This window comes from Trachinotus anak, unplaced genomic scaffold (assembly GCF_046630095.1).
Source record: "Trachinotus anak isolate AG129_WGS33_773 ecotype Australia unplaced genomic scaffold, CSIRO_AGI_Tana_v1 ptg000019l, whole genome shotgun sequence".
Lineage (NCBI taxonomy): Eukaryota > Metazoa > Chordata > Actinopteri > Carangiformes > Carangidae > Trachinotus > Trachinotus anak.
In genome coordinates, this window is record NW_027273870.1 from 14,582,876 (window position 1) to 14,596,450 (window position 13,575).

At 42.9% G+C, this 13,575-nt stretch overlaps 1 protein-coding gene across 5 annotated transcripts in view; it reads left to right on the forward strand.

The window, feature by feature from the left end:
* LOC139636385 (glutamate receptor 2-like) overlaps positions 1–13,575 on the forward strand; it is a 67,885-nt gene that overhangs the window by 25,194 nt on the left and 29,116 nt on the right. For all 5 annotated transcript variants that reach the window (XR_011694389.1, XR_011694390.1, XM_071504432.1 and 2 more), the window contains exons 6-15: positions 2,492–2,545; positions 2,729–2,887; positions 3,139–3,306; positions 3,477–3,581; positions 3,680–3,787; positions 4,805–4,868; positions 5,838–5,980; positions 7,314–7,529; positions 10,978–11,132; positions 12,280–12,478. Coding sequence is in view for 3 of the 5 variants with exons in the window: in XM_071504432.1 (XP_071360533.1) it covers positions 2,492–2,545; positions 2,729–2,887; positions 3,139–3,306; positions 3,477–3,581; positions 3,680–3,787; positions 4,805–4,868; positions 5,838–5,980; positions 7,314–7,529; positions 10,978–11,132; positions 12,280–12,478 (1,371 nt within the window). In the remaining 2 variants the exon portion in view is untranslated. The remainder of the gene's footprint in view (positions 1–2,491; positions 2,546–2,728; positions 2,888–3,138; positions 3,307–3,476; positions 3,582–3,679; positions 3,788–4,804; positions 4,869–5,837; positions 5,981–7,313; positions 7,530–10,977; positions 11,133–12,279; positions 12,479–13,575) is intronic.

Here is a 13,575-nt window from a genome sequence, read left to right on the forward strand (position 1 = left end):
ATTTCCTAAAGCATATAAAGTGTGAAAAGTATTGGTCCTAGCACAGAACCTTGTGGAACTCCATGACTGACTTTGTTGTGCATAGAACAGTCATTATTAACATGAACAAACTGGAATCTATCTGACAAATATGACTTAAACCAGCTTAGTGCGATTCCTTTCCATATGCTCTAGTCTCCGTAATAAAATCTTAAGATCGATGGTGTCAAATGCGGCACTAAGATCTAGTAGGACAAGTACAGAGGTAACCTTAACTGTTTCTGTGCTATAATGGACTCTAAAACCTGACTGAAAATCTTCAAACAAACCATTTCTGTGCAAATAATCACATAACTGGTTTGCAACGACTTACAAATAAGACTTAGTAAAGATGTGTTGATTAAAGGAAAAAACATCTTTGTACAGCCCTGTTGGAACAGGGTCTAGAAGACAAGTTGATGGTTTAGATGAAGAAACTGTTGAAGCGAGCTCAGAGAGATCTACAGGAGAGAAGCAGTCAAAATATAAACCAATTACAATAGACTCTGAGGCTGCTGAACTGGACAGTACATCAGAGTCAGCTGTGGGGAGGAGATGGTGATTTTTTTCTCTAACAGAGATGACAATTTTATTTGAAGCTCATAAAGTCATTACAACTGAGGGCTAAAGGAAGATGGTTCAACAGAGCTATGGCTGTCTGTCAGCCTGGTTAAGGTACTGAACAGAAACCTGGGATTATTCTTGTTTTCTTCTATTAATGATGAATAATGGGAGGTTCTGGCTTTATGGAGACTTTTTTTATATGCCGATAGGCTGTCTTTCCAAGTCTTTAGATATTCTTCCAGGTTATTAGAATGCCACTTCCTTTCTAGCTTTCTTGAACTTTGCTTTAAAGCTCATGTTTCTGAGTTGTACCATGGAGCTAGCCTCCTCTGACTCACTACCTTCTTTGATGAATATGATCCTTTCAAACAGCTGCCACAGGCCACGCTCCATTAAGATCATAAATTGTGTATAGATCCACTTTACAACAATATCTAGAATTGTAGCAGCATCAACACAACCTGTTTGTTGATGGTGTGATTTTTTTTCCTGTTTACAGAAACGTCCTCTTCTTGCGATGGTTCAATAAATTTTATATGGTTCCATATATAGCACCATCACACCGGGGAAGACCTGATGAAGCTGCTTTATTTCTCTGTAGTTGGTGAACATCTAATGGGAAACATATGGGTGAATAGATTGTCTTACAGACGCTGGAGATTTTCCCTGTCTCCAAGCAGCACAGTCTTGTGAGGTGACTTTATGATGTAGCCCTTTATGATTCCCTGTGATCTGGTCTTAGTGAGCTCCCAGACTTAGATGCTACTTTTAGTGCTTAGTGTTTTTTGAATCACCCTTCTCAAAAACATGAGGAGTCCTAAAGTTAGGACTGACACACCCGTTATTTATAGGAGTTTCTCCTATAAATCAGACAGTTAGGAGAAACTTTTAGCCTGAACATGCTTTGTGAATATGGGTCCTGAACTATAACTTAAACCAGTTAAAGGTTGCAAAAGAATCTCAGCAAAATGAGGCTCAAAAGACCTGGATTAGGATTCTGGATTAGGTACAGGTTCAGATTTGATTAAATGTGTGAGGTAGAAATCAGTGGGTGGAGACGTGTTGAAGACATGAAGACAAATCCTCAGACCCTCGGCCTCGTTCAAGAGTCAAAGGTTAATCGTAGGTATTAAAGTATGTTCATAATACACCCCTACACCCCTACCCCATGGTGTAGGGGTGAAAACTCTGCCCTCTCTGACATGTTTTAGTTTTTAAAGTCATCTCATCTTCTGCGTTTTAGTTTTTAAGTCATCTCAGTCTTCCTGCGTTTCCTCCTCCGTCCACTCTACTCCAGAGTCTTCAGCCCCTAAAACAGAGACTTTCAGAAATGCTGCGGACGGACAGAATAAGAGACCTTTGTAAACGATGACACGAAGACACCCATGGTCGCTCCTGATTGGATCTTATAAGCCTTGACTACCAGTGGTTAAAGCAACATGGATAATGAATTACAAGTGTTACTGACCTTGTTGTCTTTGCTAGAAGCTGTTCAGTTAAATTCTGTATTTTAACTCTACAGCTGTCTTTGCTGTTCCTCCTTCAGAGGATTTACTGTAACTAATCAACTGCAGAGGAGACAATCTGCTTCCTGTTTACAACAGCTCGCACATGCTACGTGTACCTGAATGATCATGTGACATGTTATCAGGTGTAATAATGTGGATGGAGATGGTCTCAGTTTAAAAATGCAAACGTGGTTATGTGGACGCAGCCTGAGCGTGAGCTTCAAAATGTTCTGGGCTGTAAGTCTTCATGATCGTCGCTTTGACTTTAGTGATTGGTGCTAATGAACGTCAGGCTCATTATTCTTGGTTTTCACAACAAACTGAGAAAATTGAAAAGTGTTTATTGTTGTTGTTGTTGTTGTCAGTCTGTGTTACTGACACCTCGTCCTCTGTCCCTCCAGGTCATCACTATAGGCAGACATGTGAAGGGATATCACTACATCATCGCCAACCTGGTGAGTCATGCTCTCTCTAGCTCCACCTTCCCAATGCTTTGTATCTGTGGCTTATAAATGACGATGCAATCAGAGGCCTGTGCTAAAACAGGATGTGAGGTCAGTCCAAGGCTCCTCCTGGTCAGAATATAGTTTGAGAGAACAGGTCAAAGGTCATCCACTGAAATGTTGTTGTTGTTGCAGGGTTTCGTAGATGGCGACCTCTCTAAGATCCAGTACGGAGGAGCCAACGTATCTGGGTTTCAGATCGTAGACTTTGACGATCCTGTGGTGGCGAAGTTTGACCAGCGGTGGGAGGCCCTGGAGGAGAAAGAGTACCCTGGAGCTGACACACGGATCAGAGTAAGACCTGGATCATTCATAATTAGCTCATCCTTCTCATGAGTTTAAGAGCCAGAGCACCTGAAGCTGGTCCAAAGACCAACGTAGCATAGTCACACTAACACTGATCTTAATACTCTAATGTTTGTGGGTCTGGTTGGCTGTTTGACATGCTGCCAGATGCACTTTAACAGTTCACCTGAGACCTGAACCAGATCCTGGACTACACAGTGGGTCCAGCATGAGTGACTGATGGTGTGTCTCTGTCTCAGTATACCTCAGCCCTCACCTATGACGCCGTCCACGTGATGACTGAGGCCTTCCGCTTCCTTCACAAGCAGAGGATAGACATGAGTCGTCGTGGCAACAATGGGGACTGTCTGGCCAATCCAGCGGTGCCGTGGGCGCAGGGGGTTGAGATTGAACGTGCCCTCAAGCAGGTAATCACAGATTAGACCCCCCCTCACTCAGGAGATAGACTGTCCCAGTTCTGTAACTGCTGGTGTACTGGTATTCACCACACATTTCAAGTTAAAACAAGTGTGTGTGTGTGTGTGTGTGTGTGTGTGTGTGTGTGTGTGTGTGTGTGTGTGTGTGTGTGTGTGTGAAGGTGCGTGTTGATGGTTTAACTGGGAACATTCAGTTTGACCAGTATGGGAAGAGAGTCAACTACTCGGTGACCGTCATGGAACTGAAGAACAATGGACCAGTGAAGGTAACAACCAGTTTGTCATCATCAGCACTATGACTGTGTGTAGCTGTGTGTACGTATATAACGTGTGTGTGTTGTGTGTTGTTTGTATTCCTCCATAGATCGGCTACTGGAATGAGGTGGATAAGATGGTAGTGACAAAGTCAGACCTGTACCCTAACGACACCATGGGAATGGAAAACAAGACGGTCATCGTTACAACTATACTGGTGAGAAACACATGAACAACTGACTATGTCTCCATGACAACTGGTGTGAGAAATTTAATAAATTTAACAGTGGCAGTGGGAATCAGCAGAGGCACAGAGCTCAGACAGGGGCACCTACTATTTGTTTCATTGAATTATCTCTCGAGTATCAGGTGGAGATTTCTACTATGGTGGAAAACAAAGTTGTGTTGAATAATTGAAAATGAAATTCAGGAACAGAAGCAGACAGAGGAACAGGAGTCATTAATGCAAAGGCTACATTTTCTGCACAGACTCTAAATAAAGACAGATCCCTAAACCCTAACCCTCCCCTAACTCCCAGCTGATCCAAAAATGGTCAAAGAGATGGGGCATGTGTGGAGTGTCTTAACTGCAGCAAACATATGCTCCTTAGCATTAGCGTCATCAGCTGAGGGCCCTGCTGTATGGTGACCTCAGACACTGATACTGTACCTGCTAATTAGAGCTAACATCTTAATAAAATAGTAGAAGTTGACTCACCTGTAAAAACAGGAGCTCACTTCCTCATGTTCTATAAGTCAGTTAACAACAAGACTACAAACACACAGAGGTTACGTTCACTGACTGAATCAGCTGAGCTGACACAGAGCAGACAGCTAGTAGTTAGCTGACTGTGACAGCACCCACCTGTCACCCAAAGAGGCCACGCCCTCAATTCTCCGTAAGTTTAATAAAATGTAAACAGGTGAGTTATTAAAAAATTCACCCACATCCAGTTGTGATGAAGGAGAAATTAGCTATAGAGACCAGAACTGTTTTTTGCACCAAGTTGTAAATGTTTAATGTGTAATGTTTATTTCCGCTGTAAAGTTGGACATTTGAACATGGGAGTCAGTGGGGATTAACTCACTGTTGGTGCCAGACTCTAGTGGTCATTAGAGGAACTGCAGGTTTTAGCTCTTCACTTTTGATGTTTCATGCTTCAGACCTGGAAGTTGATGCTTGGTTTTCTGCATCTTTAAAATGACAGAACTGTGTGTATGTATGTGTGTCTAGGAAGCTCCCTATGTGATGCTGAAGAAAAATGCCGAGCTATTTCAAGACAATGACCGCTATGAGGGTATGTCTACTGTACTGTGTGTGTGTGTGTGTGTGTGTGTGTGTGTGTCTTCATGATGCTCAGTATATATTTTAAAATTTCATTTGCTTTTATACTTTTGATAAAAATAATCATGCTCAGGAATTCTTGAAGGGAACCTTCTGATTATTTTTCAGTGTTGCTCTAACTCTTATACTAGAATCAGAAAGACTTCTGAAATACTGGCTCAGTATTGACAGTTATGTGAATTTTACACCCACATAAACCAACTGTTTTCCCAGAAATCAACTCTTCTTCTCTGCTCTAAAAGTACCCTACACAGGAAGTTGCACTTTGCAGCTACTACTCCAGAGCAGAGAAGAAGAGTTCATTTCTGGTTACTAGTGTAGCATTCACTGTCGTCTGAGTTCACTTACAGGCGGAACACGGTCCAGGTCCAGATCCAGATGCTCTCCTATCCAGCCCCGAACCTATAACCTATAAATTATTGAAAATTAGCCTTTATGACACTGGTCACATGACAGTGCTCAGCCAATCACTGTGACTCAAGTCAGTGAGCCAGATATACACAATGAGATGCCTCAGCGTGTGACAGCTACAGTAGGAGGCTATAACAGTTTTAAATTCTTCTTCCAGATGTTGTGGAATATGAAAAAACCCACAATTAACTCTGTCAACTGATGATGATTCTGTCTCAAGCTGTTTGATCCATATGTGTAGAAAAAAAAAAGAAAAGAAAAAAGATTCCATGTCATTCATGTATTTGTTCAAACTGAGTCATACAACAATAATCATATCACATCCACACAGGGTCAGTAGGTTACTGCAATGATATTAGATCAGTCCTCTGTATCAGTAAGGAAAAGTGGGATTAGAACATCTGTCTTATTTTTATGTGTACTATTTCAAGTGTCCTATACTATAGTCTGTCTAATGCTGTTGATGTGTTTCTTTGTGTGTGTGTGTTTGTCATTTTTGGACTGACCCTAGGTTATTGCGTTGACCTGGCTGCGGAGATTGCAAAGCACTGTGGTATACGCTACCAGCTAAGGATTGTGGGAGATGGCAAATATGGAGCAAGAGATGCAGAGACGAAGATCTGGAATGGTATGGTTGGAGAGCTGGTGTACGGGGTAAGATTTTAAACATGCACACACACTAATGTGGCTGAATCCAATTAAGCTGCACCTCACATTCGTGAAATGACTGGATTTGGAGCTTTACCATCCTCCTTTAGACTGCTCTCATCAGTCTGAAACTAAGTGGCATGAAAAAAGCAGTGAAAAGTGTAATAGGAAGCTGGTTAGATGGATAAGATCAGTGGGTAATGTGTAGAGTATGTAGATGTTTGGGTGAGACAGGTGTGGGCGGACCGGTGGTGCAGTGGTTAGCGCTGTTGCCTCACAGAAAGAAGGTTCTGGGCTTGAACCCTGGGCCTGGGGCCTTTCTATGTGGAGTTTACATGTTCTCCCTGTGTCTGTGTGGATTCCCTCCGGGTGCTCCAACTTCCTCCCACAGTCCAAAGACATGCATGTTAGGTTGATTGGTGACTCTAAATTGCCTGTATGTGTCAGCCCTGCGATAGACTGATGGACATGTCTTGGGTGCACCCTGTCAGCTGGGATTGGCTCCAGCTGACATTGCTTTCACGATTTTATATTGGTATCACAACTTAAACAGTTAAATATCACTGTAATTATGGTAATTAACTGAAGTAAACCTTAGAACCTCTCACTGACTTCACCTTTATGCTGGTTAATTCAGTTAATCCTTTCTCCAGTGCTACATTCAAGAACTGCCCCTTAAACAAATACTACCTAATGTTCAGTCACATGGCTTCACCCTGTCCAGCTAATGTTGGTCCACATTCAGTCAAAGTGTAGCTGGTGATATGGACAACATGTTTCAAAGTCTCTACAACAGAGACTTTCAGAAACTGGACCAGTTAACTCTGAGGTTGTGTTGTAGTCTGGACGATAACACAGACACCTGCCTTACCTCCTGATTGGGTCTTATTAGTCACAACTACCAGACAGTGGTGAATGTAACATGGATACAGACCAAAGGTAACAGCACCAATTAGGTTGATCACCTGGACACAATCGCAAAGAGACAAACGATGAGAGTCAGAGTGACTGATCATTAATTGAGGTAAATGTTTGAAATAATGGTGATGATTGATTTAAAGTCGTATCATCAGCCCTGACTGTAATACTATATGTTTTTAAGAAATCAGACAAGGAGGGGGTCCACACAACATTTACTTGATACTCAGCAATGAGAGGAGAGCATGGATCAGGTGTTGAATGAAAGAAGGAGAGTGAGACCATGGACCAGTTGCTGGTCACCAGCTGAGCCTGATACTGATTTAAAAAACATGATCATCAGATTTTTTTTTGTTGTTGACCGAAGCCCATAAGGACTCCACTGTCCGACACTCTTCGTCTGTCTCTGTCTGTCCAACAGAAAGCAGACATAGCAGTCGCTCCCCTGACCATCACTCTTGTCCGTGAAGAGGTGATTGATTTCTCCAAACCCTTCATGTCTCTGGGAATCTCCATCATGATCAAAAAGCCACAGAAATCCAAACCTGGAGTCTTCTCCTTTCTGGACCCACTGGCCTATGAAATCTGGATGTGCATTGTCTTTGCCTATATCGGAGTTAGTGTTGTGCTCTTTCTGGTAAGTGAGTTTGCTCATTTGTGTAGATGTTTTTTTTTGTCTCTGTTAGTGAACTGTCAGCATGGCTCCCGTCACCCGTGTGTGTTGAGGCAGGTTTATTGGTCACAACTGAAGCTCATCTGTTCCATCACATGTGAAGTTGATGACATCACGTGGACATGTTGCTGGACTGTCTAGACAGCCTGTAGGTGACTAGACCTGCATTACATCCAACAACCCGAGAACACATTTTAATGTAGACTTGTACACAGGGCTCCAAGGAGTTCATGGCCATCTAATAAAGAACGTCAAAGTGACAGGAAGTCATTCACTTTCTATGTGAGCCAGCGTCTCTTGGCGGCGAATAGCGGCATGTCCATTGGTGGCATGTCTTGGGTGGTGTGGGCATCAGAGCAGGCAACTTTATAGTTTGGTGGCAACCAATCAGAATTAAGTAGTGATCGGCTCTGGAGAACACTAGAGAACACAACCTGTAAACATTTGTTCCCATCAAACTTTTGTTCCCAAGCACAACAGAGGAGAAACGTGATCCTCCTGTACAATGTGTCCCTGTTTGCTCACAAACAATGAAAAAAAAATATGCATGAACAAAGGTGTCTGAATGGAAACTGAGAAAGGCCATACTCACAAATATGTTTTATCCCAATTTCTGGAGATAACATCATATTATCAGGAGAAAATGATCGTTAATTATTATGCCGTTACCTCAACATAACAAAACTCTATCTCTATCTGTTATCTTGATATAACTGGATAATATCTTAAGAAAACAAAAAATAATTTTCACCTGTTATATCAGGATAACAAAGCTGATAATATCTTGTTATCTCGAGATAATGAGATTAAAAAAATACTTGCAAGTATGGCCTTTCTCACTTTCTGTATGTCTGACACTGCAATTGTTCCAGGTGAGACAGTAAAGTGTAACCTATAATATATTTTGTGAAAATAGGAAGGACCAGCATGGTAACAGGCTTAGCAGGCCCTTGCTCGCTGCAGTTACGTCAATCAAAGCTAATTTTTTCACTCTTGCTGCTTTCAGTCTCAGAAATCAGTTCGAACTGCATTTATATATTATTTGTTATATTATAATCTCTTGTGTCAGCTGTGAATGACCTCCATGATTGTTCTCTAGTCCTCTTCTTGATGACCTTTGACCCGTTCTGAGGAGTTTGGTCAGCTAACAGCTAACCTTGTCTTTTTCCCTCCCTGCTGGTTTGAGTGTCCCTCGTGTGGTTACACGTCCTGCCACTGTGGATAATGATATTTCATTATTTATTATAATTATAAATATTATAACTATACATGTAGTGAGGCTTTTAATTTGGCTGATAAATAGAGAAAGCAAGATGGTGGCTGGACCCACAGACAGTCTGCATGTTGACATGGGAGACCCTCTGTCCTAACTACCTTCCATAGTCTGCACTGACAGAGTACAAATGGGAGTGTTGCCTGTTAGTTGTGCCACAGTCTTCAAATGAAGACCAGCCTCATGTTGTACCTGCAGGGGTCTTCAGGTGTTCGTAGCTTGTGGTCAGCACTGACTCGTTGTACCTTGAAGACTCTGGCTAGATGAGGATTCTCCCTGAGTGGCCCTGAGCCCAGCTGAACCTTTCTCTATGCTTCTGCTCACTGATGAGGTTTTGTACTTTGTGGAGGTGGCTCACCACACATCAGTGATAATGTAGGTGGTGGGTGGAGTCTGTGGGAGAGCCTGGTGTGTGTGAGTGGCTCTCCACACACTGTGTTGGCAGTGTTGGCATCACACTGTCACTGCATTTAATTGTGTAAAACGAAAGCAAGTAGACCCAAAAAAGAGTGAAAGCATGGCTCAGGTTGAGGTTATGTTCATAACATTTGTATAGCACAGTTTTAAAGGAGCTATTTGTAAGTTTTGCTGTTGCTACATAGCTAACGTTAGCATTAAAAGCATAAAGCAGTTTACTTTCCAGAGGAAACGTTGTGAGTTCACATCAAACTTCATTCCTTTACTCACCAACATCTGTCTCCAGAGGTGAAAACAAACACCAATGTTAACTCTTGTTTTGCTTCTATTTCTGCTAACCAGCTAGCTCCAGTCTGACCATCTCAGCACTTTCTGATACTGACTCACTGTAGCCTCCAGTCTGAAGACGGGTCTGCTCAGAGGATGTGTTATAACCTCTTGTACAGTAAACACAGTGATGATTGAAGCTCTTGGTGAGACTGGTCAGTAAACAGCTGCAATGCTAATGTTAGCTACATAGCAATAACAAACAACAATAACTTACAAATAGCTTCCTAAATGTTACCCAGCCTCTATAGACAGTTCTATAGATTAAAGTAGAAACAGATGTGAGTGTGTAGACAAGCCTTCAGTCCACAGCTCAGCAACTGTTAACATTTTATCCATGGTGACATCTTTTGGTTTAACAACAGAGTTATACTAAACAAACTCCACCTGCTGATGAAGACGGTAAGATGCAGTTGAAAGTTCTGGAAAAAGCTATAAAGTGGGCCTTGAGTTAAGATCTTTTTTATTTTGTTTAAAATGCTGTTTAACAAAAACAAGGTCGGGACTGAATTTTAACTCTCAACTTACAATTATCAACAGATTTTGTGTCATAGAGTTTTACATGATAAGATGAGATGGTCCTGCATTAGCCCCACAGTGCAGTAGACTGCACAAAAATAAACTGCAAATGTCAATGTCAAGTACTTCAAAAAGATAATAATAGACAATGAATGACAGAAGCCATGAAAGACAGGGTTTTTTTGTCTGGGAAGAAATAAACAAACAAACCAAAAAAAAAGATTGATGAGTGGAGGAGGGATACAACCACAAGGAGGTAATTCTAGCTTTTTCCTTCTTTCTTCCCAGAAAAAAAAAGACTTGTCTACAAATTGACTACAGGTGAAGATGAAAACGACTGAAGAAAGAATGAAGAAGAAAATTAACTTGCCTTTTAGATATTTAAATATAGTACAAAATAAAAGATAATTGTACAGTTGTTGTATGTGAATTATTGCAACATACCGTACAATCTGCATGCAACTGACTAAAGTGTGCAGGTTTCACAGTTGCAGTTTTGAGGCTGTTGCTGCAGTTTAAAAGTAAAACTGCAGCAACAGTCCCCCCCCCCCACCCCCCACCCCCACTCCCACCGACCCACACCCACATCAGAACACCCAGGTCCTCCGTCAGAGCAGTGAGCTGTGAGGCTTGAGCCAGAGGCTGGAACAGTCTCACACACCTTGCCCAGGTGTCACACTGTGACCCTAAACCTGCAGAGTCACGACAACTGTTCATGATGCCTGCAGATTTAGTTCACTTTAGCTGTTGTCAATACAAAATCCTTCTTGTGTGTGTCATCTGTGTGACAGTCAGCACCTCTCTGCCAAAGTAAGATCATCTCAGTGCAGTGCAACGGGAATAATCAAATCACTAAACGCTGATGTCGTCCTGTAGGTGTCCAGATTCAGCCCCTATGAGTGGACTTTAGAGGAGCCAGAGGACGGAGCGCTGCCCTTAACAACTGAGTCCACCAATGAGTTTGGGATCTTTAACTCCCTCTGGTTCTCTTTGGGCGCTTTCATGCGGCAAGGTTGTGACATCTCACCAAGGTTGGTACGACACGATCCTGCAGCCTGATCTCTTGTGTTAATCCTGACTTTTTCTCACATGTGAGGCTGTAAGTATCACAGGTGTGCTGGACTGCCCCGGGAGGTTTCTGAATGAATACACAGTCACTATAAATATTACATTGTTATGTTGAATGCAGGTAAATGTAAAACACAGAGGCAAGAAAAACATCTGTGAACCTCTGAATGAGCAGGTTTCTGCTTTAACTGGTCATTAATCTGATCTAATCTTCAGTCTCAGATGATTCTACCCACAGTTGTAATCCGTGGCCTGGGCTCTGACTGGACCACTCCAGAGAGTGGATTTACTCTGGTGTTCAGGGTCCTCAGCAGCTTCTCCTGAGCTTCAGCAGGTGGATAGACACACTGACATCATCCTGAAGAGACCATGATAAACCACGATGTGGAGCTGTACAGGTCCAAATCCTGATGCTCTTCCATCTGCTCCGGACCGCCACATAGAGCTGCATGTTCTTCACACAGTTTAGCTTCAGTCTGTAAGGACAGGAATACACTGGATGTGTGACGGACACAGAACATCTTGGTGTTCATTTCGGCGCCATGTTAACGGGTCAGAGCGGACACACTGGTCTCACAGCTGTGTCACATGACTGTGTCAGTTTTTAACTATTTCAGCAGCTGCATGCAGAGACAGTGGAGTTTTAGAGACAGAAATAAATCAAAAATTAATTTATGACAAAGAGAAATTCAATATTATCCTGCAAACTCTAGGTAGAGACAGAGACAGCGACACAGCAGACACACACACACACACACACACACATACACACACACACTCACACACACACACACACATAGACAGGCAGTGTGTTCCTGGTGCAAAAGTCTAGCCGCTCGGTGACAGACTCAGGAGCAGCTGCTTCATGTGGTTCTGCCTCTAACAAAAATGTTCCCAACAGTTAAAGGAAGAGTCAGACCAGGAGACCGACCACTGGGCAAAATACTGTTTGTGTTACTGTTACATCAGATGTTACCACTTTCCCGTACTCAATGGTGTCTTCTAGGAAGTGAGATATGTCAATAACAGCAAACTCTGACCTGTGTGTGTGTGTGTGTGTGTGTGTGTGTGTGTGTGTGTGTGTGTGTGTGCGCGCGCGCACATGTGCAGGTCTCTGTCAGGTCGTATTGTAGGGGGTGTGTGGTGGTTCTTCACTCTGATCATCATCTCATCATACACGGCCAACCTGGCTGCCTTCCTGACAGTGGAGAGGATGGTCTCTCCCATCGAGAGTGCGGAAGACCTGGCCAAACAGACAGAGATTGCATACGGCACCCTGGACTCCGGATCCACCAAGGAGTTCTTCAGGGTAAGGACGTCTTCAGAGTCACAGACAAAGAAATGTTGGCAGGTCACCAGGTGTGGTAGTTAGGTGATGCAGGGCTCAGAGTGGGAGATATTCTCTCGTGTGGTGTTTGGATGACAGTGCTGGAGGGCTGTCAACTCCACAGTCTCCCAGAGGTCAGAGATCAGAGTTCACCCAGCAGAGTTAAGAGGTCGCACAAACACTGAGCTGACAAACTGTTACAACCCAGGAAGCAGAACCAGATGGATCAGGTAAAGCAACAATCAGGGAGCGTTCAGAGTCTGCAATGACACTAACAGACAAAGGGGTTGCTGAATCAAACATACCTGGACTGGAGAGCTGAAATGGGTGCCCCACTAATCTGGATCCTCAGGGTGCCAGTTTACCTGGGGAGCAGGGTGGGCAGCACCTTGTTGAGGACCAATCACACATTAACACAAAAGACCTAAAACAACCTCCTGAAACCTGAGGGCTTTCTGTAAGACCATCATTACTCAGCTTCTGCAGCAGATTGAGACATGAAATAAAAACTACCTACCTTATCTCACAACTAATTAGGGTAATTGGCGACAGGTCAGTAGATGATTGGTTATAAAAAGAGTCTCTCAGAGAGGCAGAGTCTCTGTGCAGTGAAGATGGGGAGAGGTTCACCACTCTGTGAAAGACTGCGTGGACAAATAGTGCAGCAATGGAAGAATAATGTTCCTCAACATAAAATTGCAAAGAATTTGGGAATTTCAGCATCTACAGTACATAGTATCATTAAAAGATTTAGACAATCCGGTGAAATATCTGATTGAAAGGGACAAGGCTGAAAACCAATATAGCATGACCATGATCTTCATGTCCTCAGGTGGCACTGCATTAGAGACAGACATGATTCTATAGTGGAAATCACTGCATGGGCTTGAGAACACTTCTGAAAACCATTGTGTGTGAACACAGTTTGTTGCTTCATAAACAAATGCAGGTTGAAACTCTTACTTACTTCAAACTCAACCAGCTCAGTGTGTCACCCTCCACCTCTGGTCTCCAAGCAGATCCCCTGAATCCACCACACTGCTGTACATGCTCCTGTAGTACTGAAGGAGACGGGATCA